The sequence below is a fragment of the Thamnophis elegans genome, chromosome 1 (assembly GCF_009769535.1).
Source record: "Thamnophis elegans isolate rThaEle1 chromosome 1, rThaEle1.pri, whole genome shotgun sequence".
Lineage (NCBI taxonomy): Eukaryota > Metazoa > Chordata > Lepidosauria > Squamata > Colubridae > Thamnophis > Thamnophis elegans.
Genome location: NC_045541.1, coordinates 89281413 through 89306559, shown reverse-complemented (window position 1 = coordinate 89306559; position 25147 = coordinate 89281413). Strand labels below are relative to the sequence as shown.

At 36.8% G+C, this 25147-nt stretch overlaps 1 protein-coding gene across 1 annotated transcript in view; it reads right to left on the bottom strand.

Annotated features, from left to right (window-relative positions):
- Positions 1–25147, bottom strand: part of OVCH2 (ovochymase 2) — a 36621-nt gene that overhangs the window by 11167 nt on the left and 307 nt on the right. Inside the window, exons 2-14 of the mRNA XM_032212922.1 lie at positions 23621–23730; positions 21932–22023; positions 21457–21629; positions 20287–20382; positions 19302–19453; positions 17088–17283; positions 14428–14451; positions 13045–13135; positions 10606–10739; positions 10181–10321; positions 9231–9361; positions 8507–8600; positions 694–825 (exon numbers count right to left, since the gene is read on the bottom strand). Of these exons, the coding sequence (XP_032068813.1) occupies positions 694–825; positions 8507–8600; positions 9231–9361; positions 10181–10321; positions 10606–10739; positions 13045–13135; positions 14428–14451; positions 17088–17283; positions 19302–19453; positions 20287–20382; positions 21457–21629; positions 21932–22023; positions 23621–23730 (1566 nt within the window). The remainder of the gene's footprint in view (positions 1–693; positions 826–8506; positions 8601–9230; positions 9362–10180; positions 10322–10605; positions 10740–13044; positions 13136–14427; positions 14452–17087; positions 17284–19301; positions 19454–20286; positions 20383–21456; positions 21630–21931; positions 22024–23620; positions 23731–25147) is intronic.

The window sequence follows — 25147 nt, the reverse complement described above, 5'->3', positions numbered from 1 at the left end:
TAAAACCCACCCAGAGTTACCTTGAGGAAAGATAGGCAGCCTATAAATTTTATGAATGAATGAATGAATGAATGAATGAATGAATGAATGAATGATGGCTTTGGTTTTTCAGGAATGACAACCATGACCAGCTAACCAGGGTTAAGACAGAGCAGCTTCAGGCAACGTATGCCAAGTCATTAATGGATCATGTAGCCTAATTTTATCAGCACTGATTCACAAACTGTCTAGATTTTCAAGTAATAATTTTTCCATCCCTTTCTGGATATTGCAGGGAGTGGTTTCTGAACACAATCTGAGGGGTAGAGGGTATCCATGCTCACAATTTTGCAACATCATCTAGATATGGTTGTGGTGATATTAAATCTTCCAAGTTACTGATAAATTGTATTAGTGATAGCTGGGTGATTGCATTAATCACTATTCTGGATAGGCTCTAACGCTAGTAAACTTTATGCCTCACTTCATTCATTCAAGTATTACATTAGAAAGGCAGAAGAAATGTGATTAAAGTATGGATTATGATTTGATTTGTCAGAATTAAAAAAATTATTAAAGATCCACTGAAATTCCTACCAATTTGAATGCGGTTTGCTGCTATTAACAACATACTGAAGTAGACAAAATATATTATGTGTGTGTATGTATGCAGAACTAAGACACACGTGCTGTTCATACAAAGGATTTCTTTACCTGCAACATCAATGAAGAAAAATACAGCTTTGAACCCACTGTAGGTCTCTGTTTCGTCAGAATGAAACTGGATAAGCATTGTGTTGGAGGAACTCAAAACTGGTGCTGGGACAGCAAATCCACATGACCGAGCTAAGAAAATGAATCAGTGAATGAATGAATGAATGTTAAGATCATAACAACAAACTACCACTTTTTAAAAGATAAAATACTAAAATCCACACTGTGTCTTCAGCTTGGTCTTCTCAATGAAATGAGCATTCTAAATAAGTATATGGAGGATACAACAACTAATGTTTGTACTTCTATATTTGCAATAGGTTTTGCTTGGTTACCTGTTTCACACAATGCCAATTTCTTTCAAACTGCAATAACCTAGTATTAGACTTTATTGATGCATTTGGAAAATGTGGCTGTTTGGCCTTGTCAGAAATTCATTTCCCCATCTACCCTATTAAGGTGGTAACAAATGGTAAATTATAGTAGTTTCATCAATAGGTTTATACTATTTAATTTAAACAATATAAATTTAATGGATCTTATTGTTAATAGAAAGCCAGCTTGATGTAGTAGCTAAAGCATCAGGGTAGAAATCAAGAGGCCATGAGTTCTTGGGGGAAGAAGGCGGGGCTTAGCAGTGAGAAGATGGAGTTTTAGGCTACTCCTGAAATTCCTCTATACCAAAGGATTTTTGGATGGGTTCTTTGAACTCTAGCTGTCCCGGAGACGACAGTGAAGGTGGGGAGGGACCCAGGACCCCAGAGATATCCGCAAATCTCTGGGGGGGGGGTATTAACTCCTCGTGCCAATTCCTTTTTGGATTAGCTGCATGCTAACTGAAACTGCAGGTTGCCCCTAAGAATGGAAGAAGTGATGTCATCTGGTAAGCTGATTTTATTATCCAAGAGAGACTGTTCGTGTTAAAAAATTAAGCTAACTGAATCCAAAGAACAGGAAGATTTAGCGGCGAATTGGCTCTTTCTAATGGATTTATGACTGGTGGTTACTTTACTTTTTAAATGCTTCAAGAAACTCCGCGACATCCTCCCCCCTCTGAATCTCCCTAAGTGGATCGTAAAACTTATCTCCTACTAATTAGCCCGTCACGATTCGACATTTTTATTACTTTACTATCTAGTTCTGTTTACAACTAGATAAGATTGACAGCCTGTAAGAGACTAAAAAAAAAAGTGCCTCGAAGCCTGTAAGGGAAAAAAAGAGAGCTTCTATTTTAACTACGACACATCATGGCGTCCCAAAATACCTCTAAGATTTCATTTCAGACTCTTTTCTCTGCGTGTAGAGGACTCTTTGATTCTTACCAAAAACTGGAAAGAAAACTGGATCAATTGATTCTAAAATATGAAGTTAAAACTGAGATCCTTGAATGCTTAAATGTTCCTGAAACACAAATGGAAAATGTGAGAAATGGTGTCTGGTCTATCTCAGAGGAAGAAAGGAGGGGGGAAGCTATAAAGACGATTCATTTAAAGAGACAGTGTGCAGGAGGAATGGAGAATCCACCCTTGAGAATTAAAGTTAATTTGGGAAATTTTATAAGCCTAGGACAACGTTATTACTTCATCACCGACATTCAGAATCCAAAGGTGCCGAAATATTTTTGTTTGGATTTGCTTATGGAAACATTTGGTAAATTTATCCAACGAATGGCTATCGGACGGAGGAAATCTCGTTGGAGGGACACAGGCTGACAGATGGGACAATACAATTTAAAATTAGTTAGATCGGATTACTTCAATTTGTAATAGATATAGTTGAATAATGACTGATATGGATAGCAATATATATAATTTGGAACTGGCTGATAGATTGATGAATATAATTGAAAACTAGTTAAATCTAATTGCTTTTTCGTGTAACAGATATTGCTGAATAATAATTGATATTGATAGTAATGTATATAATGTGGAGTTGATATGATAACTAACAATTGGATATGAGAAAATACCTTTAGATTATACATAAAGAGTATTAACTATAATAATTAGCACTATTAAAAACTAAATAAAATCCATACAATCAAATGTTAATCAATACTGGGAAAATGTTATGATATATGATATAATTGAATATTATGGATGTTTAGCTAAAATAGAATATGAGGATTTGATGATAATAGAGGATTTTACAAATAAGTAAATGAACTGCCAGCATGTGTTATGGACTAATTCCTTAGCATAGCTAAGGATGAAGGATGTTTAAATAACCATAATAATTAAAACTGGAGGTATAATGATGTTGATATGGTAAATATTCGAGTTAAGATATCTGAATTAATAGGAGCTAACGGAAGAGAAGCACCAAAACATGTTGTAACCAGTTGATATACTTCTTATTTTTTCATAATAGACACCTGTGTTTTGTTTTGTTTTTCTGATTGTTGTTTTTGTCTTTTTTTTTGTATTATCTGTAATTGATTGATATATTAAGAAAGATGCTGTACCCGTTTTAAACTAAAACTAAAAAACATTTAATAAAAAAAAAAAGAGGCCATGAGTTCTAGCCAGATGGATGATCTTGAACCAGTCAGTCTGCCAGCCCCCTAGAAGTAGGCAATGCCAAACCACTTCTGAAAAAACTGCCTAGAACACTGGCATGACCAACAGTATCTGAACATCAAACATGATTGAGTGGATATTTTTTTTCAAAAATCCCACATGTTTTGTTGAAGATAGACTTCAGGTGAAAGGAGAGGCTCTATTCCAATGAAGGCAAAGACACAGGAGGAGGAGCCCCTCTAATATATAAAGTCACCTGTCAACAGGGGTGGATTGCTGTTGTTACTGCCAGTTCGCTTCGTGCGCCTGCACAGTTGCCTGTAAATAGTTTTGCGCATGCGCAGAACATTAAAAACAGACAAAAAAAACATGCCATCAATGGTGACCAGGGAACCAGTTCAGAAGCGTAGCCAGCCTGGGTCGCTGCCGGTTCTGCAACCCAGCCCAACATACCCTTACCAGTTTGCCCGAACCGATGTGAACTGGTAGCAATCCACTTCTGCCTGTCAAGTCATGCCTATGCTTTTATAGAAGTATCTTTGGTGCCCTTTGCTATTTTCTTTTGATGTTTCTACGCACTCTTAGCATTTGTAAAACTGCAGGTATTACCCAAGGGCACAATGAACTCTATAAAGTAATAAAGTAATAATTGTCTTGATTTTAAGCTTTGCAAATGGGGCAGAGAGATAGATAAATTACTTTATATAGATGTATGTATGCAGACACAATTTCTGGATCTGGATCTGTGATACAAGAGGTCTAGCAGTGGATCTGTGTTGTATATATAACTGTTCGGTGCAGTTCGGCAGTTCAAAACACACTGGCTCAAGATTGACTCAGCCTTCCATCCTTCCGAGATGGGTAAAATGAGGACCCAGATTGTTGGGGGCCAATATATTGACTCTGTAAACCGCTTAGAGAGGGTTGTAAAGCACTATGAAGCGGTATACGAATCTAAGTGCTATTGCTATATAATAATAATAATAATTATTATTATTATTATTATTATTGTTGTTGTTGTTGTTGTTGTTGTACAATTGTATCACAGCGGCCAGTTGTTTTGCCGGATTTGGCATTGGTTACTAGTCGGGCCCCACCCAGGGGCCTAGGACGTCGTAACGTATTTTCTTAATATGCGTGCAGATCCAAGCAGTGCGGCTTTTTGCATTTGACTGATGGTGATTTTGTCAATTTTTAACTGTTTTAAATGTAATTCCAGTGCTTTTGGAATAGCACCCAGTGTGCCAATTACCACTGGAATTACCACTGCTGGTTTGTGCCATAGTCGTTGAATTTCGATTTTTAAGTCCTGGTATCTTGCGATTTTTTCATGTTCCTTCTCGGCGACCCTGCTATCACCTGGTATTGCGATGTCTATGATTGTGACCTTATTTTTCTCAACCAGTGCGATGTCTGGTGTATTATGCGCCAGTATTTTGTCGGTTTGTATACGGAAATCCCACAAGATCTTGACCATCTGATTTTCGGTGACTTTTTCAGGCTGATGTTCCCACCAGTTTGTTGCTGTTTTAATATTATAATTTTTGCACAAATTCCAATGGATCATTTGTACTACTGAATTGTGCCGCAATTTATAATCAGTCTGCGCGATTTTTTTACAGCAGCTGAGTATGTGATCAACAGTTTCATCAGCTTCTTTGCAAAGTCTGCATTTGGCATCATCAGAGGATTTTTCAATTTTGGCCTTAATGGCATTTGTGCGGATAGCTTGTTCTTGCGCAGCCAGGATTAGTGACTCTGTTTCTTTCTTTAATGTACCTGTTGTTAACCATATTATTATTATTATTATTATTATTATTATTATTATTATTATTATTATTTCCATTTTTCTGCTTAATGAGGAAAGGCAATGTTTACCATCACTAAAAACTGTGCCTAAGAAAATTTTTGGCCCCTATCATGAAAATGGTTAATGCAGTGTTTTCAACAATTGAATCGAGATCCATCTTGGAAACGAACCAGTTAATGTACAGCGCAGCTGTAATAGTCATGAATGAACTAGGCATTAAAATCAAAGTACCTAGTCACACAACAGAAAAAGCATCAAAGCCAAAGTGGAAAATCCGATTAGAACAAAAAGTCAAAAAATTAAGGGCAGATGCTAGTAACTTAAACAATATGCATGAGCAACGGCTTAAAAGCAACAAAATCATAGATCGGCTAGTCAGAAGATATAGATTGGATACAAGAAACATCAATGAAGCTGTAGAGATTGTAAAACAGCAGATAACAGCAACAGCTAGAAAAATTGAAAGACATGAGGCATGAATCATCCAATATAAACAAAATCAGAAATTTCGATCAGACCAACGGTGTTTTTATCAAAGTCTTAATGTGAATGGTGACACCAAAAATGAAAAACCAGAAAAGCAGGCCACAGTTGAATTCTGGAAAGAATTGTGGGAAAATGCAAAGGACTACAATAAGGAAGCAAAGGGGATACATGACTTTGAGAAAAGCATTGGCAACAAACAAATGCAAGTATTAGAAATAACAACTGAGATGGTCAAAAATCGAGTAAAAAAGGTAAAGAATTGGACATCACCTGATGTGATGGTCCTGGAAAGGACCAATTACATGATTTCTGGCTCAAATATCTGACCAGTTTACATGCAATATTGGCCAGGCAACTGAATGAAATTTTACAAAAGGGCCAAATTGATGAATGGTTGACAACTGGAAAAACATACTTGATTCAGAAAGATGCAACTAAAGGAACAATACCTGAAAACTACAGACCAATAACATGCTTGCCAACAACCTTCAAATTACTCACAGGCATTATTGCAGATAACATGATGGATTATTTGGAAACAAACAACATCTTGCCAGTAGAGCAAAAAGGCAACAAAAGAAGGAGCAGGGGCACAAAAGATCAGCTCCTAATTGATAAAATGATATTAGAAAATTGTAAGAACAGAAAAATGAACTTGAATATGGTCTGGATTGATTACGAAAAGGCATTTGACTCACTGCCACATAGTTGGATCATAAAATGCTTAGAAACAACTGGCATTAGCAAAAATATTACATCCTTTACTGAAAAGGCGATGAAACAATGGAGAACTGAGTTGGCAGTAGGGAATGAGAACTACGGCATGGTTAATATCAAGCGAGGAATTTTCCAGGGTGATTCACTTTCACCTCTTCTCTTCATCATTGCAATGATCCCACTATTAGTAATCTTTAAAAAAATGAAATTAGGCTACCAAACAACCAAAGAAGCTGAAAAAAATTCACATTTACTATATATGGATGATTTGAAACTCTATGGAAAGTCAGAAATAGAAATCCAATCATTGACAAGCACAGTCCGAGTATTCAGCACCGATATTTCAATGCAGTTTGGCATGGAAAAATGTGCCACTGTATCCATAAAAAGGGGCAAAATCACTGCATGTGAGGGAATTGAAATGCCCAATGGCCAACTAATTAAATGCAATGGAAATGAAGCCTACAAATACTTAGGCATTCTGCAGTTGGATAACATCAAGCATGGAGAAGTAAAAACTGTTGTCAGGCGAGAGTACACCAACAGAGTTAGGGAAATTTTGAAATCTAAATTGAATGGTGGAAATACAACCAAGGCCATAAATACCTGGGCAATACCAGTTATAAGATACACAGCTGGTATAGTTAACTTGACACAAGCTGATTTGGACATTTTGGACCGAAAAACCAGGAAACTAATGACAATGCACTACAGTTTACATCCACGTGGTGATACTGATAGACTATATCTGCCCCGAAAATCAGGTGGCAGAGGATTATTACAAGTGAAGCAAACAGTTGAAGAAGAAAAACATGCACTGGCTGATTATTTAAAAGAAAGTCAAGAACATCTATTAATCGAAGTAAAGAACAAAAATTTACTGAAGGCTCAACAGACGAAACAAGAATACAAAAAAGATGTGATAAAATCAAGAATGGAGAGTTGGCAGAATAAAGCAATACATGGCAAATTTCTGGAAAAAATAAAAGATAAAGTGGACAGTGAGCAAACTTGGTTATGGTTAACAACAGGTACATTAAAGAAAGAAACAGAGTCACTAATCCTGGCTGCACAAGAGCAAGCTATCCGCACAAATGCCATTAAGGCCAAAATCGAAAAGTCCTTTGATGATGCCAAATGCAGACTTTGCAAAGAAGCTGATGAAACTGTTGATCACATACACAGCTGCTGTAAAAAAATCACGCAGATTGATTATAAATTGCGGCACAATTCAGTAGCACAAATGATTCATTGGAATTTGTGCAAAAATTATAATATTAAAACAGCAACAAACTGGTGGGAACATCAGCCTGAAAAAGTCACTGAAAATCAGATGGTCAAGATCTTGTGGGATTTCCGTATACAAATGGACAAAATACTGGCACATAATACACCAGACATCAACTGGTTGAGAAAAATAAGGTCATAATCATAGACATCGCAATACCAGGTGATAGCAGGGTCGCTGAGAAGGAACATGAAAAAAATCACAAAATACCAGGACTTAAAAATCGAAATTCAATGACTATGGCACAAACCAGCAGTGGTAAGTCCAGTGGTAATTGGCACACTGGGTGCTATTCCAAAAGCACTGGAATTACATTTAAAACAATTAAAAATTGACAAAATCACCATCAGTCAAATGCAAAAAGCCGCACTGCTTGGATCTGCATGCATATTATGAAAATACGTTACGACGTCCTAGGCCCCTGGGTGGGGCCCGACTAGTAACCAATGCCAAATCCGGCAAAACAACTGGCCGCTGTGATACAATTGTATAATAATAATAATAGTGTGTGTGTGTACATATACATATACATTATTTCAGCCATATTATCCAATTTATTTCTTCAGGCCCCAAATTTAAGACTAACGTACAAGACTAACAATATCTGATATAATATAATATATGCTATATATGCTTTATATATATATATATATATATATATATATATATATATATATATATAGTATAATATTTGATATAATATTACTAGAGGATATTTCACATGCATTATCTCATAATGTACAAAATAGTGCCATATAAGGTTCCACAGTATTTATTATTACAGTAGTACAGATGATGGACTCAAATTATGAATAAAAGATAACCACCAATATGGTAGAAAAACTCAAGCAAAGGTAAATGGGAAACAATGCATCTTGCAGCTACAAAAGCCAATCAACTATACCAGCATTCTTAATTTAGTTAATTTAGTTCACATACAAAAGAACCATTACAACTGAATCAACCCACAATTCAGAAAGGAATATAACAGACCTATTTCTTTCTCCTTTGCAACATTTTCATAGACTGTCACTGAATCATAACTGCAGTCTTCATTGTCTTCCAGTTCAAAGTGTTCATAGGCGAGCTTCAGAAAAATAAAAACAGGGAAGAACTGAAATTCATCCAAAACAAAGGAATTTGATTTTTAAATAAATATGTTTTTCTTTTCTTATTCTTCCAGATCTTACTGCTACCAAAGAGTTAAACCATTGATCTAACATACCGCTTAAGAAAAACTTCATTCAACAAAGCACAAACCAATATTGTCACCCTCTTCCCAAGAAATATGCAGAAGATGAGGTTTCACATCCTTAAAATATTAAAAATTTCATTTTACAAATTTTTAATTCAAAAAAAGATCCAGAGTTTAGTTTACTGCTACTTAATATATTGGCAAATCTCAAAATGAGAATAGCAATATACTCATGTGGCCCAAAGTTTTAAACTTTCATCAATCAGGATTGAAATAAAAACAAACATTTATTTATGGGATATAATCAGAATGACAGGGACATAGGATAAAAGCCAAGCTGAAGATAGTCAGGCTCAATACTAAAAATGTTGGATTCCATATTAGAAAAAATATAAATTATAGAATTATAATTATATATATAAAATCAAATTCACGAACAGAAAAAGTAGCAAAGAGCAACTTCGAACATTTGAACCAAATCAAATATGATTGAAATAAATATTTCATGAATCTGATTTATACCTTAACAACTTGATTCACTGGAGCATGAACAATCCATTGGCATTCTGCCAGGTTATTATATGCTTCTGGATAGTGCATGCTTTGCACTGTTCCTTCTTCAAAGAGAACTGCTAGAGATCCACAGCCAGAATCTAAAAAGAAACCATAATAAATAAGTTGTTTCAAACATTTACAAGGTTATATTGTCCTATTAAACTATGAAATATCCCATTTAGAGGGAAAGAAGTATTACTTAGATGATGAATGAAAACTTTTCAAAGGGATAATGTAACTACAAATGGTGTAAGAATATATTTGATAGATAGTTTGGAGTTGCTTGTGGTAGTATCTCTTTTGTGAGAGTGGGCAGTTCTAAAGTTGATTTGTATCAGAAACTGCTCAGTTCTTGAGTGTAAACATCTTATTACCCTGTTTCCCTGAAAATAAGACCTCCCCAGATAATAAGCCCAATTGGGCTTTTGAGTGCATGCGCTAAAATAAACTGTCCCTTGAAAATAAGTCCTCCCCAAAAATATTGCAACACAGCAGCAGCCATAAGGTGACCACGCTCACCGCCTCCTGCACCTCAAAAATAATAAGACCTTCCCAAAAATAAGGCCAAGTGCTTATTTCGGAGGTCAAAAGAAAATAAGATCCTGTCTTATTTTCAGGGAAACACGGTATATATAAAGTCAATTCATATCTGAATTCCATCCAGCCTTGTGATAGCTTAAGTTATTCATCAAAGAACTTGGCACTTCTTCATGAAGTTCAGGCATTTAGAAGTTCAGAACCATAAAGACCTCATTTCTCTCTTGAAAAGGAAGGAAAGAGAGACGAATGCAGGGTAGGTGAGTCTCCAAAATGCCATTCTGTTCTTCATGATGTATTCTTATATTGATTATGCAGTATCTCAAATCAAGAATAATCTGAATATGCACAATGGATTGATCAAGATCATTAATATTTACCTAGAAAACTATCTGGCTTAATAGCTCGGTATGTCATGCTTAAACCAGTTCTTTCTTCCTTGTTATCGGAGACAAATTTCAATCTTACGCTGTTTGAACCAATGAAAATAGGCAGTGGTAGGTCCATTCCACACAATTTTCCTAACAGGCAAAATGTAGAAATGAAGATAGTGATATTCATAGACATGGTGGTTATTACTGGGTCGCACATTCATCCTTGCAACTTTCAGACATTAATTTAAAAAATAGATTGTAAAAATAAATTGCAGGTAGTAAGTGGCTGTTCAGTTCAATAAAGTGTCAAGTAATGCTGACTTTGGAGTAGGAGATTGTTTTGATTGTCAAAGAAATGTCAACAATAGCAGAAACTTCTGTTTTTAATTAGAAGCCAGTTTGTGGCAATACATTTTGAAGAAGAAACTTACCAATGAGTCTATCATCCATAGAAATAACTGACAAAGAATCATAGTCACAGAATGCATCTGGTTCCACATCAAAGTGAGAAAAATTCAACACTATATGCCTCCCTTCTGGAACAGATAAAGTCCAAATGCAGAGCCTAAATTGAGAAAACATGGAGTGATTTCTAGCTGAAAATTAAACTATTAATTAAGCATGGATGCACAAAATCATAGATAAAACAAATTGTGTTTCTTCCACCCTCCCATGCATATTATATTGAAATCCAGTTAAATGCACGTAATGCTCCCCCCATGCCAGGGGTGGGTTCCTGCCAGTTCTAACTTCTTCTATAGAAGAGGTTCCACAAATCTACAGTGCCGTTTAGAACCAGTTCCAGCTCCCCCCCCCCGTCTGCACATCATCAAGATGAAGAGAGAGAGGAGGAATTCTGAGATTTGAAGTCCACAAGTCTTAAAGTTGTCAAGTTTGAATACCCATGTTTTTTTTTAAGGGTTAGGGGTGCAAGGGTCATGTAACTTGACAGCTTTAAGACTTGCGTGCTTCAATGCCAGAGTTCCTGAGCCAACATGATTGGAGGAGGAATTCTGGGAGTTGAAGTCAACAAATCTTAAAGCTGTCAAGTTTGAACACCCCTGTTTTTTTAAAAAAGGGTTAGGGATGCAAGGGTCTTGTAACTTGGCAGCTTTAAGACTTGTGTGCGTCAAATGCCAGAGTTTCTGAGCCAACATTTTGGTTGCTAAGCAAGAGCATTGTTAAGTGAGTTTCGCCACATTTTACAAGTTGGCCATGCCCACCCAGTCACATGACTGCCAAGCCACTCCCACTCAGTAACATGGCTGGCAAGCAACTTCTATCCGTTCACATGGCCAACAAGCAACTCCCACAAAGCAGGCCACACCTATAGAAGAGGTTCTAAAAATTTTTGAAACCCACCACTGCCACATGCACACATAATAATAATTTTAGATCTCTAACAAAACCCAGTGAGATTTTAGATTGCCCTGTGAAAAAACTTAATTCAAACAGCCTAAGAAGAATTTCACAGACTAATAAAATATAAAGTGAATGTTATGGAACATGCATAAAGATGAATGTCTAGTGCTATCAAAGATATACAGAAGTCATAGCCACATAATACATTTTTAAAAGAAGGTTCGTTGCTTGCTTTATTTACTGAATAGCTCACTATACAAACATTACATATCACATTAAGCCACATTTGCTTAGCCAAAGCTTAGCTGATAAATTACAATCAGCATAGTTTGCATAAACTCAAGCCCATTATTTACAAATCATAATATTCAGTTCATATAATACCAGTAAAGCACATTAAAGTTTAGAGTTCATCCTCTCATCTTGCTCACCATAGCCGGAAGATACCACACTAACCATTTCAAAATGAGATACCTTTAGGTTCTCAAAAAACTTTGGCAATTAATTGGTAGTTGGGTCCCTTTGAATGAATCCATGCAAAAGACTTGCATAAAGACATAGCAAATGTGAACAATTTTTCCCCTATCTTTCAAAACTCATTTTCTCCTCAACTCCAGCACCATTCCAGATTATGAAGAACAGTTGTCAGAAGTTTTTCCCACTAGAAGTTTTTCCTCTTTCCATTGGTGCTCAGTTGGAGAAGTGAAACTATGGGAATCCATTATTCATTTTACTTATGTAACTTATCCTGCATTAAATCTATAAGGACAGTACCGATCTCCTGTAGCAGGTTCTAAGGGAGAATATGGCTAGGGTTTCAGGCACCAGAAATTATTCTGGCACTGTTTTTTATTGTTTTTGCCAAATTAAAGATAAAAAGAATGAAGATTAATATGGCCATGAGAAAATGCCCTTAATATATTGTATTAATGAAATAATACTTTTAATCTTCTGAATGTGATCACTCTGTTAGGGTTTACATAATTAAGAATTCTAATTAGATGTACGGGTAATCCTTGACATATAAATCCCAATAAACTACAAAACTACAAACTACTTACAACTATTTGGTTAGGGACTGTTCGAAGTTACACTGAAAAACATGACTTATGACCAGTGGTGAAATTTTTTTTTTACTACCGGTTCTGTGGGTGTGGCTTGGTGGGCATGGTGTGGCTTGGTGGGTATGGCTTGGTGGGCATGGCAGGGGAAGGATACTGCAAAATCTTCATTCCCACCCCATTCCAGGGGAAGTATACTGCAAAATCTCCATTCCCACCCCACTCTGGGGACAGACAGAGGTGGCATTTGCTGGTTCTCTGAACTATTCAAATTTCCGCTACCAGTTCTCCAGAACTTATTAGAACCTGCTGGATTTCACCTCTGCTTATGACCATTTTTTACACTACAATATGGTATGAATTGAGAAGGTCTCTGTATGCAATAATACAGGGTAATTGAGCCTAGAAAATGGCAAATAAATACATATGTGTGGTTTAACTACTTACTGATTATCCTGATAAAAAGGCTCTGGGAATTCAGGAAAAACCAATTTTCCTTCACTGCCAGAAAGTGCGCCATCTTGAATGTTACACGATGCTGTATTGTGAATATATAATATGTTATGATGGAACTCTCCAATTAAACTGAATACTTATTCATTTTTTATTTTTATTGCAGTCCTCAAGAGTTCAAATTCTAAAATCTCTAGCCAGCATAATCATTGCTAGGAATTTTGAAATTTGAAAATTGACATCCAGCACTTCTGATAGATTATATTCCTCACTTTTTCTTACTTAGGCACTTTAAGCTTGTGCTTATTTTGTATTCTTACTTCCTCAAGAATAAAGTAACAGCATAGAAGTCCAGAGAAAACAGCTTTTGCTTTATTTTATTTTGACATTAAAATCTTACTGGGCGGAAAAATACCATGTTGCAAACACGGAGTAAATTTTCTATATTACGTAAGATAAGAAAGTGACTGTGCGAATTTAAAGCTTCTATGGGAGAGATCCAAAAATGCTCACACAGAAGGTTTTGCAGGTTTCCAGGACTTTCAAAAAAGTTTGGAGAACCTTTGCAGGAACTCAGCCTTTACAGGAAAGTTATGTTGTGTTACACAACTACAACTCTTCCATATTACTCTTGGCCAATTGCGAGAGACAAGACAGACAGTTTGTCACCTGGGATGCCCTAATACAATGCTTGTCAAATAGGATAACAAAAAATAAAAATGTAATCATGCTTTGGGTAAAATTCAATTTTGTAGAATTAGAGGAGGAAAGCCGCTTAGCTCCAGTAATTAAGGACTTGTTTCATTTCATGTTCCTTTTGGCCCATAGCTTAAAAGGAGTTCTGGAGTCCAAATAAGCCAGCATAGCTCCCATATTTAAAGATTATTTCACTAACCAAACTATAAAGGCAGTGAAGACATGAGTTCAGAGATAAAGCCAGTTCTTAACATTAATTTCAAGGGATAGCAAAGTTTATCCACTGAAATTCCTTACCAAATGATGCTGTACAAGGTATTTGCGAATTAATCAGCAACAGTGAGCAGCTAGTAAAACTAAAAGTAAAAATCAAGAATAGCCACGGACATTCTTAAAGTTCATCCTTGTTCTTCCTATCTTATTTCAAGAACTGCTTATTTAAATGTTACTTAAATATACCAACTTTTTTCCAATTACATTCAATATTTGTAAGGAAAAGGAATATCAGTTACTTAAAAAAAACCTATTGAATTGAGAAACTATGTAAATATTTTTTAAAATCCATTTTTCACATTTTAATTTTGCACTGGTGAGAATGTAAGCATAGAGTGGAGCACAAAATATTGATGTTATTAAAAAATATTCAAATTTTAAAAGATCTTTTAAAAATTTTATACTCACCTACAGAACTTTTCATTTTGACATCTGTTTAAAAGGAATGAATGAAGTAGATTAGTTACAAACTTTTCATTTTTATAAAGCATCAAAAATGTCACAGTGAATTTGCAGCAGCAAAATGTAGATTTCTTTGGGTCCAAATCTCTGTCTTTCTGTTAAAAAAAATGTATATACAGGCAAAGCTTGACTTACAACCATTCGCTTAAAGATAGTCCAGGAAAAAGTGATTTACAACTTGCTGTCACATGACTGTGATTTGTGATCTTCCCAGTCAGTTACTGTCAATTGGGGAAGCCAAATTCACTTTACGACTATAAAATTCGCTTAACAATCATATGATTTATTTATTTATTAATTTATTTATTAAACACATTTATATGCCGCCCAATCCCGAAGGACTTCAGGCGGCATATAAATTCACTTAACAACCACATGATTCACTTAATGACTTGTTGACTTGCTTAATGGCTATGGAAAAAAATGTAATAAAATTAGGTCTGGTCACATGATGACTTGCTTAATGATTGCATTGTTTAGAGACTGAAATTCCAATCCAAATTGGAATTTGACTGAAATAGAACTATTATCCAGGAAGAGTTTGAAGCTGAACATTGATATTACTATAAAATAAAGCCAATGAAATTTGTAACAGTGCAGTGCAAAAGTCGCCTTCCATCACTACCAACAAAGAGCCTCCCACATTATCTTCCCATAATGCGTAACTAGCCTCTTAAAACAAAGAGATTAGGAGAACAAGCTTGGAACCATTTCATGTACATAAACTGTATTTGCTTATTTGCTGTATAATAAAACAAAATGAAAAAATGTTACATGTATACCACATCCAGTGGTGGGATTCAAAATTTTTACTACCAGTTCTGTGGGCATGGCTGTAAAATCTCTATTCCCTTCCCACTCCAGGGGACGGTTACTGCAAAATTCCCATTCCCTCCCGATCAGCTGGGACTCGGGAGGCAGAGAATAGATGGGGGCAGGGCCAGTTAGAGGTGGTATTTACCGATATTCCGAACTACTCAAAATTTTTGCTACCGGTTCTCCAGAATGGGTCAGAACCTGCTGAATACCAACCTCTGACCACATCCAGTGTCATTCTGACTTCTTTTTCTCACCCAATGTCCTTGCATTTGAATGAATATTGCCAATTTTGCCCGTGCATACCAACGGAATGGCATTCACTAATGCACAAGTAGGGAACTCATGGCTTTCTACATGTTACTGAACTACAAATGTCAACAGTTATAATTGTTGGAGCTGCTGAAGGTTGTAATTCAGTGACTTTTGGAAAGCCATAGGCCTTCTAATTACCCTTCATCAAGACAAATCTTTCTCCTCTCAATAAACATTCCTCCAAATCTGGTCTAATGTGATGAAAGAAAGCCCGCCACCTTCTGGTACACATCTGACTAAAGCAGAGAAGGCAGAACTGTTATATATGCAAATGTTCCCAATCAGAGAGCTGGTAACAGGGAACATTTGCATATATAACACTCCTTCCCCCCAGTTATTTGCATACTCAACACTCCTCTAACATTTGCATATATAACAAGAACAAAGAAAAACATGGTTTCTGAAGCAGACTTTGTTCATGTAAAACCAGATGTAGCCTGACATTATAACCCAGTAAGCATAAAACATAATATAAAATAATAACACAACAGAGCTAGGCATCAACTTTCAACATTTTTGTCAAGTAATGTGATGGTATATGAGAAAACCTTTGGAGAATGAGTCAGCAGACACTCCCAAGGCAAGGGTTAGATAAGAAACAACATGACCTGCAATCAGGGGTAGGCTTCAAAAAATGCAGCAACAGGTTTGCTGCCCTGTTGCTGGGTGGGTGTGGTCATGGTGGGTGTGGCCTAGTTGGCCTCCTGCACCACAGTGGGAGTGGGAGTGCATTTTTTGCTTTCCCCAGGCTCTGGAGGCTTCCCTCAAGCCTCCGGGAGGGCGAAAATTGCTTCCCCCGGGCTCCAGAGGTCCTCCAGAGGCCTGAAACAGGTGCGTTTCCAGATTTCTGAAACTTCCAGTAGGCTCTTTTCCCCCTGTCCTCAAGCCTCCGTGTGCGCCCTGCACTTACCTGGCATGATGAACAGGCCACATGGAGACTCCTGGGAGGGGTGGGAGGGGCATGGCTGGGGGTCAGGGCCAGCCAGGGGCGGCATTTGGGAATTTGCCGAACTGGGCAGAATCCTAGCTAAAGGATCGCCCGAACCCATGAGAATCCCCAGCAGCCCACCCCTGCCTGCAATTACATAGTAGATGGGGCGAGAGGCTCAGAAGAGACCCTCCCTAGTTTCTTAGGCTGAAAAGGAGACAGGGGCAAGGAGTTTTGTATTTTCTCATATTTGCAAGATTCTGTCATTGTAGCTTTAAAATAAAGTAGAATTAGCTTATCTGGTTGTGATTCCTATCTGGTTAACCCCACAAGGCTGACAAGGGATGAGAAAGATTCCCTCAAAAGACAGACATAAAAAATTGGCTAAACATAGGTGTTTTTGTTTTGTGGGGAGCGGGGGAGTTTTGCAAGGGGAGTAAGTTTCTACAGTCATAAATTCTAAACAGGTAAAATACTATTATCAATGGAATGCTAATTGATGTTAATAATGAGATAAATCACAGTATTGGTGATATTTTGTTGTTACCTGCATCTATGTGCTGCTGAATCCAAGGGAGCACCTTGGTCAGATCAGTAAAAACTCCTGGAGTTCCTCTTTTCTCATACTTCCTTTGCAGATTATAAATCCAGCTTCGAGCACATCCTATGCCCCATGAAGTCACTCCAATCAGGGTCCAAGAACCATGCTCACGTTGGCACACAAGTGAGCCTCCAGAATCCCCCTGCAGGAGAAACATTTTTTTTATTCCAAAAGGAGAAACAACTCATGAAGTTCTTTAGTTATTGGATCTTATGCATATTCTCTTTTTTGCAAACTGGTGGGACAGCTCATTCCAGCCAGGCCATGTGATAAAGTTTCATAAAACAGGCAGAGTTTCCTAGGGAATAAATTATGGCAGGACTTAATGTCTGAAAGACTTCACTGAAAAGTTGACCTTGTGAGATCCAGTTGAGGTGAGAAAAATATAATTGGTCAGTCTTTATCAGTGAATAAGATGCCTTTTTGATGCCTTCACTAAGTTTGCAATAAAAATTGCAGGACTGTGGATTAAAGAAGAATAGCTAAACTATTGAATCCTACTACTTGAATAATATGTCCTGTAAGGATAGGAGTGAGCTGCTTTGAAATTTGGTTTTTTAGAAATGTGTAGATATGGCCAATACGTAGAGCTATGACTGTGAGGAACCTATTCTCTCTTAATTGTTCAAGGATGCTTCTCTATTCATCAAAGACCTTCTGAAAGGCTATTAAGACCTGGCTGTTCCGGCAGGCTCCGGGCTGTTGAACTCATGACTGAGTTCCAGCCCCGATTAGACTGTGTGTATATTGTGGTCTTTTTTTAAATCTATGTTTCTGTGTTTTTAACTTTTTTATTTTTTAAATGCATTGTTGTAAGCCGCCCGGAGTCCTTCGGGATTGGGCGGCCTATAAATTCATTAAACATCAACATCAAAAATGCATATTGCATCCCTGTTCTATGCATGACTCTACTACTGGCCACCATTGATTTTGAGTTCTATCAACATCCCAGCTACAAACCTCCCTCTAGCTTGGTCTATGGAAATCTGAATTTCAGTAAAGATTGTCCTCAACTACAATTGAGCCCAACAGTTCTGTTGTTAAGTGGAAAATTTATTAAGTGAGTTTTACTCCATTTTACAATGTTTCTTGCCACAGTTATTAAGTGAATTGCTGCAGTTGATAAGTGAGTAACCTGGTTGTTAAGTGAATCTGCCTGCCTCATGACTTTGCTTGTCAGAAGGTCACAAAAGGTGATCCTATGACCATGGGACAAGCAATGTTCCTAAATATGAACCAGTTACCAAGCATCTGAATTTTGATTATTTGATCGTGGGGATGCTGCAAAGGTTGTAACTGGGGAAAAAATCATCATTCACATTTTTCCGTGCCGTTATAATTTTGAACGATGACTAAATAAACTGTTGTAAGTCGAGGACTGTCTGTACTTTGAAACTGTAATTTATGTTTGTTCTGGACACTCTTCATCCTGTAAGTTGTCAATATGTTATGGCACATCTAGAAATTTTAAATAGGCTGGCAAAGTTATTATTATGAGCATAAATGTTGATCTCTGAATAAAGGTGGAGCATCATAAATTATTTCCCAAAATCTTTTATCTTGTTTTGGGCTTTGATAGTACATGTAAAAGTATTATTCAATGGTTCCCACTATTCCCAGAAGGCAGAAAGGCTGAAAATGACTGGCTACAATAGCTACAATCAAGAGATTATCTCCCTGTGAAACTGAAAAAAGCTGAGTCATTGAAGCATTATTATCATTTCCACTACAATACACCAGAATGACTGTCCACCTGCAAAGACTAAAATAGATTGTGCTTATTCACATTCCTTACCAATTTTAAATGCCCTAATAAAAGCTACATTCTACCAAGACAAGTATCTGCTTTTTCTAGCTCAAGGCTGACTACGTATTCTTCAGTGGCTAATCAAACAGCCTTGCTTTGAATTTCCACCTGGGAATGAACCTGAAATCTTTTATTAATGAGCCATGGCTTTTCCTCCTAAAAGTTTCCTTTGGAATTTTTCTAAAAGTCCCCAAATGGACCTAAAACTACTATAGTATTTTACCACAGTACTGTGTTTCATCATCATCATCATCCACAACAACGTTATCATTACCACCAATACTATCTTCATCATAATCATCACCACTACCACTGCATTCTCCTTAATAAACCTACTGATATAATCAACCAACCTGGCAAGCATCTTTTCCTCCGTCTGGAAATCCAGCACACAATATAGTGTGACTCTGAATAGGCCTCCTTAGAGTTGTCAAGATTCTAGAACATTGAGTCTGGTCTAAGATGGGCAATCGGACTTCATGCAGAATGTCAGGGAGGATCCCATCTGGGGAGAAAAAACCCTTAGAAAGTTGCATAGCAGTTGCATCACAAGTTGTCATATCGTCATATTCCATCAAGCTCAGGATTTTCCGTAGGTGCCAGGGGCCTCAAGCCAAGATCTTTGTTTACTGCCTGATCCTTTTTTAAAACTAGTGTTCCAGGGACTGGACCATTAGCCCTCAGAGTATTTCATGTGTATTGTGCCATTTTTTCCCTCCACAAAACATTCAAGCATGAGTTGAAATGGTGAAAGACTTCAATGTGAAGCCAACAGTTTTTTAACTATGTGTTAAATGGGATCACCATTGAAAGCAGAATTTCTAGCCCTAGATGGAAGGAGAACTGAATGTTGAAATATGTGACATCATTGAACATCATTGGATACACACTATCATGCAATTATTTTCATAAATTAAGCAACAGAGTAATAAGCAGATGTTTCTGAATATCTCTACCACAATATCTAATATTTGCTTATATCCATGGAAATTTAGCCTTAGAATGCACTAGAACCAAAGCTGAATTTATTTTGGGACTGAAAATAGTATTGAGCATAGAGAGAAAACACCCCCCCCCCCCAAAAAGTCTTAGCTGCATTTATTGTCATTGCCTCTTCGCTTTCATTTTAGCATTATTGATTTTCATTGTTTGCCTCCCACCTTGGCTTCCCATGGGGGTGGAGGCAAAGGGGGGAGGGGGGGAGAGAGAGATCTGATAGCACACAAACATAAATCTACATTTAATAATGTAGATTTATGTATGTGTGCTATCAGTTATTTAATAATAGCTCCCTTTGAAGCATGAAATGTGCTCAAATATATATCATCAATTCCTTACTTTCTCTTAAACGACCCCAACCACAGGTGACACATATATATCCCGGGTCAAACTTTTCACGTGGGCCAGGAAGGCATACTGGCCACACTGCTGCACCTAGCATTAAAAAAGATCAAAGTTCTGATTACACATTATTGAATGAATAATGTTAATATGGCTCATGTCTCAATGACAATTTCCTACGCCTTGATAGGTATCAAGAGACCCAGTATAGAAAGTGATTTCTACAAAAGTTAAAGAATAAGTATCAAATATAATGATATACACTATGAAATGGAAACACAATTCTGTTCCAAAATGAACACCAAAATAAAATTCAATATTAGATGTCTCTCTGTTTCTTAACTGTTACACCCCCATTTTTTAATTTGTTGTGTTCTTTCCATCCCCCGTTGGAGTTGTGTAAAAGTTCATGATTTTGTATGATCATCTAATGATAAACAAGTCAGGCACAAGCTTTTGGGTGGACAACTAGGGCCTTACCTTCCTCTCAGGATGCATCTTCTCATCACCCACACTTAATCTTTTGCCTGTAAATCATCCACATCTTTCCTTGCCCAGAAAGCAATGAACATAGTGCTCTGTTCATAGCTGCACTGTAGGTGGTGAAGGCAGAGTAAAAAAAGAATGTACATACTGTGCTAGTGGAAAGTAATCATGAGACTTCTTGGGAATCAAGCTATGTAAGGCTACTGATTGCTGATACAACCTACTATGTGCTTAAACTTCCTATAGAGAGTAGTATTAGATTGTTATTGTTAGCTGCAAAGTCATGTCTGACCCATCGTGACCCCATGGACAATACTCCTCCAGGCCGTCCTGTCCTCTACCATCCCCCAGAGTCCATTTAAGCTCACACCCACTGCTTCAGTGACTTCATCCAGCCACTTTATGCTCTGGTTGTCCCCTTCTTCTTTTGCTGTCAATCTTTCCCAGCATTAGTCTCTTCTCCAGTGAATCCTTCCTTCTCATTAAGTGGCCAAAGTATTTGAGTTTTATCTTCAGGATCTGGCCTTCTAAAGAGCAGTCAGGATTGATCTCCTCTCAATTAGATTGTACAGTAAATTATTTTCCTTTGAATACCACATTTTTTATCTGATGGCTCAGATATGCACACATGCAAATGCACACATGTGTAGAAATGAGGATCATCTAAAATTAGGATATTACCATATTTGAAGTGACCATCCATTTTTAGAAGCGCAATATCATAATCCATTGGTTTCTTCCTGTTAAATTTGGGGTGCTTAATTATGTTTTTGACGTGGAGGGTCTGCTCTTCCTCATCTTTCAAACTCAAATCATGTTCTCCAGCAGTGACGGTCAGCAAACGGAGCAGTGATCTGCAGTACAGTGGAGAGTTATAACTGGTAAAAGCTGAAGATCGGTTTCTCAAAACTAACTAGCTAACTAATCTTATTTTAGGCAGAGATTTTGTCTATCTATATCTACAGTGCATTCAGAAAGTACTCAGACCCCTTCAATTTTATTATGCTGCAGCCTGATTCTACAGCTGTTGAAATTAATTTTTGTCCTCATTAATCTATACCATAATGACAAAGTGAAAATAGAATTTTAGAAATGTCTGTACATTTATTAAAAAGAAAAAAAAAAGAAATATTCCAGTTGAATTGCCTGCTTGTACCTGCTTACAACACAGTGAGCTGCTGTGATTACCCACTGAGTGGAAACAAGGGTTCCTCCACAGAAGTGGTGATTATCTCTTTTCAAGGAAACCTGTATCACAGAGAGCACATACCACTTTAGGAAATGAACACCTCATAACACAAAGAGCAGTAGAAGGCAGAATACACAGTGGGGGGTACAATGAATATCGTATTTTTTGGAGTATAAGACGCTCCCAAGTATAAGACGCACCTAGCTTTGGGGGCAGGGGAACAAGGGGGAAAAATCTGCCTCTGCCTCCCAGCAATTTGCCTCCTTGCGGCAAACAGTACAGAAGATACACACTCTTTGTGGTGTTACATTTCAGACTATAATTGTACAGATGCTGTTAAAATTGATGTGGCTTTCTGGAAGTACACATTATTCTCTGCTATTTAAAAGAAGATACAATAACACTGGGCCTCTTCAGATCAAGCATTTATTTTGAAAAGCTTTTTCATTTTGTTACGTAGTCTAGAATAATAATAAAGCAGTCTTTAAAAAATAAGTCTAATAATTTGAACATTCTGTAGGCACTTATAGTTATTGATTTACCTCCTTGCAGCAAACAGCCTGATTCAGTTTAGCCTGATTAGAAGGGGAAAAAATCTGCCTCTGCCTCCCAGAAATTTGCCTCCTTGCAGCAAGCAGAAAGCAGCAAATAGCCAGTTTCACCTATTGCTGCCTCTGCAAGCCCCATTTGCTGCAAGGAAAATTACTGGGAAGCAGAAATCAGCAGCTGAGGGCCAGTGGGTAGGCGGGGCTACATTCAGTGTATAAGACACAGCCAAATTTTCACCCTCTTGGGGGGGGGGAGGTGCGTCTTATGCTCCGAAAAATACGGTATGTAATACAAGTCAACAATGCCAGATTAATGTCATACATTCATGAAAATAATCACTGCTGTGCATAATATGAAGCAGAAGTTAACATTAATAGCTATCTTCATTACCATTACCGTTGATAACATTAATAGAATCATGAATATTCAGATGCTCTCAAAATTGGCCTAATACTATCAATATCTAAATCGTTTCTTCATATGAAATCAATATCATTGTAATGACTGAACATATCTTTTTTTCACATTCCCTTCCTCAGGTTTATAGTGAATGACAATAGTTGCAGAAGCAGCACTTGGGAGGAAAAATCCAAAGGGGCAGATTATAGTAGAGCATGTCATATATGCATGTGAAAATGCCTCAACCTGCCAATCAGAACAGCTGTAGTATTTTGCATTGTTTGGTGTTGGGAGAGGAAAATGTTGGTAACTGAAAGAAAAGTTATACTCCCACTGCAAATCCTTAAAAAAAAAATTCTATTATATCTGAACAATGTCTTTCCTTTAAGTAACCACGGATGACCAATACAAAATGTGGAGGGGGAAGCAAATCAATTGTTCTCTTGTTTGGCATTACCTATGAGATTTAAATGGGATTTTCCAAATGAGTACGCCTATCTCAGTTTCTCATGATACAGACAACAGAATTAATGACAAAGTTATATTGGAGACCAAAAGAAAGAATGGCCATTGTTCATTATTTTCTCCATTGCTCTTGCAAAGCATAACATGATGTTCAGCAAAAGCATCGATATAGAAACAAAATCAAAGATATGCAATAACCTAATTTCTTATCAGTATGATAAGAGTGGGAGAAAATACACTGACCTGCCATGGATGTGATCCTTGTTGTACTTGGCTTCCACCAACAATCCGAGCAAAGTGGTTATAAAAGCCCCATGAATCGCTTCCAAGGACTTTCTGCCCACATCTTGAATCTGAAAAGCATAGAAAAGAGACAATGTAGAAAACAGGAATCCTTGGTACTATTCATCTACTTTATTTAATATCTAAATTTAAATTGTCCCCAAATTATTGAAGTTTTCTAAATATTATTTAATACTAAGGTGTATTTTTAATCATATTATTCTTAATGCAAGGGGGAAGATTCTGATAAACAGAAATAGAAAGAATTTTCTTCATCTTTTTAGAATTCTGCAGATGCAGGTTAAACTATGCTATTAAAAGCAATTAAGTAGTATCTATAAGTGCTCAATTCTAAACGCAAGTGACTTAATTTGAAATTCAGTTTATGCAAGCCAAGTACAAAACAATCACAAAGATCAGACTTATTATCATATTGAATGTCAAGTCTTTATTATCCACATGGACATATTTATATTATTACACATTTAACATTCTGTTCAAGATGTTATATCCTCAGATCATATAGCAGTAAATATCACCATGTGGATAAGCCTTCTAAAGGTAAATATGATATAATTACGAATTTATTTATTTATATTAATTGAGTATTTTAGCTATCAGTTCACTGTATGTTTTTGTATCCCCTGAATCTTCAGAATAAACTGATTCATGAGTAATCAAAATGCAAAGTAATAGGTTGTAAATTTCTGTCCAGTTATGTCCACTTGATTAAGAACTGTTTTTTGTTCCAGAAGAGGAATTTATGAATAAAAAGGGAAAGTAAGTCATTCTACATTGTACGATGTCTTCCAAGCCTTTGAACAGATTTTGAAGGAAAAGAAATCAATCAAATTGTTTTCCGCTGTTTTCCATGTATCAAATTGTCTGATAGAATTAAGGAGCTTTCCAGATTGACACAACTGGAGATAACCTTCTGCATCTTCATATATAAAATTATTTTTTGCATAATAGTCCGATCAGGATCTGCTCCCAGAATCATAATGAAATATTATCTCATCTACAAAAACCCATACCTCAAAGTTAATTTTTAAGGTGATGTGTCACTGCCACTCATCATACAAGGTCTACAGCATATTCTTTTATTGGTTAGATGTGTATTCTACCTTTCTTCCAAAGGCAAGAGATAGTTACATTGCAGCCCTTTCTCCTTTTTTGTTCTTCCACAATAAACCACCCTTTGGCAAAAGCTGAGAAGAGTACATGGTCCAAAATCATGCAGTGAAATTCCATGGTTCATGGATATTATAAAAACTCCTTTCGCAGTCCTAGTCCAGCACCTTAACTATTATAGCACATTAGTGTCTTTTGAGTAAAATATGTATAATAAGGAATAGAACCACTATGAAAATAATAGGGGTTGTTGTGTTTTGTCCGAAGTCATCTGAATAGCTGCCACAAGAATTTCCCATATGGACTGAAAACAAGCTCTCAGCCCAATCACAGTTCTACTACCAATTGGTCATCTTA